Source organism: Cynara cardunculus, assembly GCF_001531365.2.
Source record: "Cynara cardunculus var. scolymus isolate 2C chromosome LG 10, CcrdV1, whole genome shotgun sequence".
In the NCBI taxonomy this organism is placed as follows: domain Eukaryota; kingdom Viridiplantae; phylum Streptophyta; class Magnoliopsida; order Asterales; family Asteraceae; genus Cynara; species Cynara cardunculus.
The window spans coordinates 19,263,676-19,270,312 of NC_037537.1; the positions used below are offsets into that span (position 1 = coordinate 19,263,676).

The window sequence follows — 6,637 nt, forward strand, 5'->3', positions numbered from 1 at the left end:
ATCTTTATAATAAAATTATATTATTAAACCAAATATAAATTACTTCGTTATTGAACCTAAATTAAATTACAATAAAAAAAATTAAATTAAAAAATTACACAAAAAATAAGGAATTTTAAATAGTTAATTTGATAGTAATATCGATATATTTTTGTCAAATTTTTATGATATCTTCAAGTTTATATTTTATTCAAAAATAAAAACATTATCGTTTTTTCAAAATCACATAAGACCAAATTATAACATCAATTGAGATAAAGAACAAAATAAATTATTTAAATCAAGATGTATATCGTTGCATTGCACGATTACCATTATAATATTACTAAAACTTTTTTTCTAACTGTTATTAACCAATAAGAGAATAGAAATAGAGATATTGATTTTTATTTGTTAAGTTCGATAATAATTAAAAAAGAGAATTGTTAAAACGAACTAATAATAAAAGAATCTACAAATACAAAAATAATTCAATGTATATTATAAAAAATAATAATCAATAACCAAAAAAATATATAAACATATGAATAATATAAACAACGATTATTAAAGAAAATCAATGTGAGGAATATGCGGTTGTTGTCCTCGTCAAGTTTAACAACCAAAACAAAAATACTCACTGGGAGATGCCTTTCGTTTTCAACAAAGAAATAATCATCACGAAATCCGATGCATGTTTCATTGATTTACAGCATTTTATCGCTATGGAGGAATCCCCTTCACTTAATTCCTATATCTTGCTGCTGCTTTGTTTTTTTCAAAGCCAAAAGGCCTCTGTGCATGTTATTCACTAATACCTTTAAATTGGGTGCAAAGACTAAGCATAGCCATAGGTGCAGGACATGGCGTTGGACTATCTTCACACCGGTGTTGGCACCCGACATGGAGTCATACATCATGATGTCAAAAGCTCGAACATTCTTCTAGATGAAAATTGGGCAGCTAAGATTTCGGATTTTGGGTTGTTTAAAGTAGGCCCACCTAATCAATAAATATCATATGTTGATGTGAATGTAAAAGGCGCATTTGGATATTTGGATCCCGAGTATTTCTGTACCACAAGATTGACAAGGAAAACAGATGTTTTTGCATTTGGGGTTGTATTGTTGAATTGCTATCAGGGAGCTGAGGCTTGCAGTGGACATATGCTATGGCGACGAGAAATGTAGTTTGGTAAGGTGGGCTCAAAAATGTGTGAAAGATCGAAAACTAAATCAAATGGTCGATTCTAACATCAGGGGAACAATTTTTCCAAAATGTTTAAGACGGTTTGCTCAAATTGCAAATCGTTGTTTACATAGCGTTCCAAAAGAACGTCCCTCTATGACAGAGGTCGTGGCCTCACTTCAAGTTTTGTTGGTAGTACAGAAGAAACATGACGATTCTGAGTATCAGGCAAAATGAGGTTCACTTGGAAGCTTCATAATACGAACATTTCAGTAGCCTTTTGTATGTGCATATTTGTGTGTCCATAGTCTTAATACCAGACAATAACTATTTAGCACTCATCTAATTGAACTAACACTACAACAAAATCGGGTTTATAGGACACTTCCAAGTTGCAAGTGTCCTAATAGACCTCTTTATAGGACTTAGTTTATAGGACGAAAAAAATAAAGTGTCATATTTAAAGGCATTGTAATAAGTTTATATGACGTTTTTTGACGTCGTAATAAGTTTTTTAGGACATTTTTAATATAAAGCGTCCTATTAACAACTTTCTAGGACACTATTTGAAAAACTGTCATATACGAACAAGTGTCCTATAAAAAATGAGTTTATAGGACACTTTCTCAAAAGTGTTCTATAAAGTTGCTAATGCGACACTTTGTATTAAAAATGTCCTAAAAAACTTGTTAAGACGCCCAAAAGCGTCATATAAACTTATTACAACACCTTCAGATAGGACACTTTACATTTTGGTCCTATAAATTAAGTCCTATAAAGCGGTCTATTGGGACGCTTAAAGATTCAGGGTGTCCTATAAACTCAATTTTGTTGTAGTGTGTCTTAAAAAAAACTTGTAAGACGCCTAAAAGTGTCATATAAACTTATTACAACATTTTTAAATAAGACAATTTATCATTTGGTCCTATAAACTTAAGACCTATAAAGTGATCTATTATGACACTTAAACATCATTGGCGTCTTATAAATCCGATTTTATTCTAAAATTGTACCATATGGTTGGACATAGAAGGCAATCATCTGAATGCCACAACATGCCCTTGCACAGCTTTTGTGAGTCCTCCCTTTCCAATAACCACTTCATCATCAAATTCGTTGATGTCACATTAGGAGGCATATAAGGAGGCAAAGTGGAATGATACATATGACTTCTAAAACCCAAGCAAAAACGCAAGTAATAACTATATACCAAGCAAAAACAGCTGCTACCTTTTCAGTTAATAGCTATTTTTGAGTCACCGACGACCAGTTTATCAAATATAGCCAAAGTCTACATTTTCTCTATAAACATACATATCTTTTCGACACTTACTATATATGCTATATATATATATATATATATATATAGTGACTTATATTCAACCATGACAAAGTTTCATCTCTAAGTTTTGTTGTATTAAAACACTGAACTTGAAATTAGAAAACATAACCATTTTTCTCAGGTTAATCTGTTATATGTATACAAAAAATAGTCGTCTATTCCTTTGATATGCTCCTCATACTCCTCCAACATTGTTAGTATCCTTGATTCTGAATCCACTTCATTGCAGATTTCATAACATAATTCTGCAATAAGACGTAAGGACTTTTTTCCTTTTTCTTTTCAAATAATCATCAATCTTCCTCAAATCTTTATGATTAGAGATTTTTGTCCCTATTAGCACCTCCATGAATACCACTGTAAAACCGGAGACATCGTCTTCTAATATTTCAATGGGACTGGGCTCTGAAAAAGGATCCTTATTCAGAAGTATGCAGTTGCATGACCACAAGAAAAACTACCATTCGGATGGAAATGGGAATGGGAAATTCATTTTTTCTCGGTGGGAAGGGGGGGGGGGGGGGGGAGGAAGGGATCGTAAGAGGTACGAAAGATGGGTTGAAGTTACTTACCATGCCCAGGATAATAGTCTCCTTCAACGAGGTTATTGTGTCCGTGCATATAACATTCAAGATCGTAAGTACTCTTGAAATTTGAAAGCTTTGCCGTAAAATCCTGCAATTGTATATTTCGTGCATTGAGGTAAAGCCAACAAGACGTGTCGAAACAGTGATGGAAAAATATATTACTAGTGAAATATGCTATTCTAGCTACTGTATTCTCAAATTTTGTGAGAGCGAGCGGTTTTACGCTAGTGACCTGTTGTTAACATAGACTGTTTAAATGACACATGAACTTCAAAAGACAGACAACAACTTGGTAATCAAAGAAGAAAACGCATATATCCTTGAAGACAGTTAAGAGGAAGGGTAAAGGCTTTGTAAATGAAACCTGAAGTGGGTATATAAGTGACAGTTTCACCGGTTCACTACGATAAAATTGGTTTTTACAACGCCTAAAACCTAGAAGCGTCGTATGAATATACTTTATACGATTTAAGTTTATAGGACCAAACCAAAAAGTATCGTATCTAAAAGTATTACAATAGAATTGTGGGATGCATTAAGGTGTTTTAACAATCTTTTTAGGACACTTTTAAAATTAAGTGTCGTATTAACTATTTTATATGACACTATTTGAAAAAAGCGTCCTATAAAAAGATGGGTTTATATGATACTTCTCAAAAGTTTCCTAGAAAATAGTATATACGATACTTTATTTTAAAAGTGTCCTAAAAAGATTGTTAAAACGTCTAAAAACGTCCTATAAACCTATTGTAACGCTTTTAGATAGGACATTTTATAGTTTGGTCCTATAAATCTAACTTTTATAAAGTATTCAATTAGAAAGCTTAGACTTTCTAGGCATCCTATAAAATAAATTATATTGTAGTGGGTGTAGCAAAAAAAAAAACCATTTGAAAAGTCGCTCGTGACAGTTTGGGAAGATGTCGCCAAAGGAAAAAAAAAACCCTTTCAACAGTCACCTTCAGTGACAGTTTGCACGGATGTTGCTAAAGGAAAAAAGGCGACCCTTTTACATGTCAGTTTCTAGTGCCAATTTGGACAGATGTCGCTAATGTGACGTGTGAAGAGTCACCAATTTTCTTTGACAGTTTTAACTGTCACTAAAACCCCTATATATACAACATCCTTTTTGCTGTCAATATACATAAAAATTCTCGCTTTTCTATCATACCAGATTACTCTAAAGTATGTTGCTATAGAAATACATTTATAGGCTTCTTCAAATCATTGAAAATTAACTCACTAATTCATCCGGGAATATCAACAACCATGCATTATTGTTAATTGATATGCACAGACTGTTTCATTGTATCTTGAGAAGCGATTTGCCAAGAACCCAAAGCACATACGGTGGGGGCGAAATTGCTTTAAAGAATAAAGAGTTTATTAGCGTTGAAAGCAATAAGTGGTATATTTTTCATATCGATTCTAGTCCTTAGTTTAGTACCCAAAAAACCAACACATTAATGGATGTATAATGAAAAAGCTCAGATATATCTCATCATCCAACATTATCTTACATCTGTCAAGCCGATACTCATTGATCATTTTTATCCTTACGTCATCGGTCTGTGGTTTTGAGGCCCCTGAGAGAGTGATCTTCGTTCGGATGTTTGTAATTGCATATATAATAACAAACCAAATTATATATCACAACGATAGGGATGGATAATTTGTATGAAGGTATGGGGAAGAGGATGAAGTAACTTACGCTCCAACATAGTCTTTAAAACCCTGCAAATTTATATTATGTGCAAGTAGGTAAAACCAACAAGGGGTGTCAAAAATGTAACATGAAAATAGCATACAACTCATATAATGTTGTTTTTGAATCGCAGGGAATCACCCACTTAGATTTGCTCAAGCTGTTGAGACATACTCGTAATATGAAGCTTTAGTTCAACAATGTCCTAAAAGTGAAACAAATTAATCATACTAGATTTTGAATTCTTAATAGCATGACAAAAGATCTAGCTGATCAGATTGTACCCCACTGACTAGTCCTCTCGGATACATGTTGTCAAGGATTTCACGTTGTTTCTTTTTCAAGAAAACCATCCCTCGAGCAATTCCTACTGCTATTTTCACCTACGTAACCAATGGAAGCCTCAATATACAACTGATGAAAATCAAATTCTCCAGTTAAACTGATTTATGTATAGAGTTGCTTGTTTCGTTAATTAATTACTATTATCCATTCCCATTCTCATTCCCATTAAGAGACAACTTATTCCCATTCCCATTACGAGGCAACTTCGACAAGACTGGTGCTTCGTGCGAAAAGCCCAAATGCCGACCTCCCGAGCCAACCAATTGCTTCCTCAAAACCACGTGCAAATGACCAAACAACTCTTTCTTCAACGATTCGAAAGCCAAATCCAACCTTTCCAACTGCTCCATTGCATTCTTATTGTACATAAACAACCCATAATACAACTCAAAGCTATCACTTGATGTATTATCCACCAAATCCAACAATTTCTCATACCCTTTAGTGTTAATTGGAGTACTACACAAATCCAACTTCTCCAAGATCCTCCCAACTGTATGGGTTATGAATTGAGATTCAGCTGCATGCTGATCATGCTCAGCACAAGTCATCTCCTTCATTATGCACCCTTCTTTGGCAAAAGCATCAATAAATTTTTGGCAACGCGAAACCCTAGCTTCATCATGCCCAATTCTAACTTTATCATACACAAATGGAAGATTTTTCCAAATGTTTTTACCACTTTCAGGCCCAAACATCGGATGGGTACAAAGAATATCGAAATCTGATGGCAATATTTGCAAGAACAAATCTTTAGCGAATTCTTTAACRGATAAAACATCTACGAATAATGTGCTTCGTTTCAACCTTTGTAATGGCAATGAGCGGAGTACTTTGTCGGTTGAAAGGATTGATGTGCAGAGGAGGATTACCTCGGGGTGTTCTTCGCAGAGGTCGTCGGCGTTAGAGTAGAAAGAGACGCCAAGCTCTGTTGCCACAGCGGAGTAATCGGTGCGGGAGTGTGCAAGGACGTTGTGGCCTTGACGAACTAGGGTTTTCGCAAGGAATTGGCCAAAGATGCCGAAGCCTACAATGGCAATTTTTAGTGTTTTGGATTTGGCGATGCAGTCGGATATTTTGGATTCGTAGTAGAAGGGTTGAGCTGCGTCTATGGCGGAGATTTGGAAATTACGACGGAGGCGTAGGATTTGGATCTTTCGTAGATGAGACGGTGGCGGCGGTGACGGCGGAGAATGAGATTGAGAGTGGTGGTTGTAGCTGCAACGGTGGAGATGGTGGTGGTCGGAGTGAATGGAGAACCTGGAAATCGTCGGAGAATCGGAAAGCATTTTCCGATGAAGCTTCTTGCCGTGTGAGAGAACGTTAGAAGGAGGGATTTTTTACTTCGCCGGCGACGGTAGACTGGTTTTAGTTTGAAAGGAGGAAATTGGAGCTTGTTAAAGGGCAACAATTTAGTTGTTATACCTACTGCCTACATGGGTAATAATGTAATTTCACATTTTAATTTAAGTTTACTATTTTCGAAAGGAA

General features: G+C 35.0%; 2 protein-coding genes across 2 annotated transcripts; one reads left to right on the plus strand and one right to left on the minus strand.

Moving 5' to 3' along the window:
• The first annotated feature begins 842 nt into the window (after window positions 1-842).
• LOC112520079 (receptor-like protein kinase ANXUR2) lies at window positions 843-1,404 on the plus strand. The gene is made up of 2 exons (XM_025128381.1): window positions 843-961; window positions 1,122-1,404. The coding sequence occupies exons 1-2, from the start codon at window positions 843-845 to the stop codon at window positions 1,402-1,404; spliced, it is 402 nt and encodes a 133-aa protein (XP_024984149.1).
• Window positions 1,405-5,286: 3,882 nt separating this feature from the next.
• Window positions 5,287-6,435, minus strand: LOC112520080 (arogenate dehydrogenase 2, chloroplastic-like). The gene has a single exon (XM_025128383.1). The coding sequence runs from the start codon at window positions 6,433-6,435 to the stop codon at window positions 5,287-5,289; it is 1,149 nt and encodes a 382-aa protein (XP_024984151.1).
• Between the last annotated feature and the right edge of the window lie 202 nt (window positions 6,436-6,637).

Bases quoted from the DNA above. Each gene is read 5' to 3' on its own strand.
- LOC112520079 (XM_025128381.1), top strand. From the start codon at position 843: ATGGCGTTGGACTATCTTCACACCGGTGTTGGCACCCGACATGGAGTC. The intron at 962-1,121 runs GTTGTTTAAAGT...AATTGCTATCAG, and splicing joins GCTAAGATTTCGGATTTTGG to GGAGCTGAGGCTTGCAGTGG.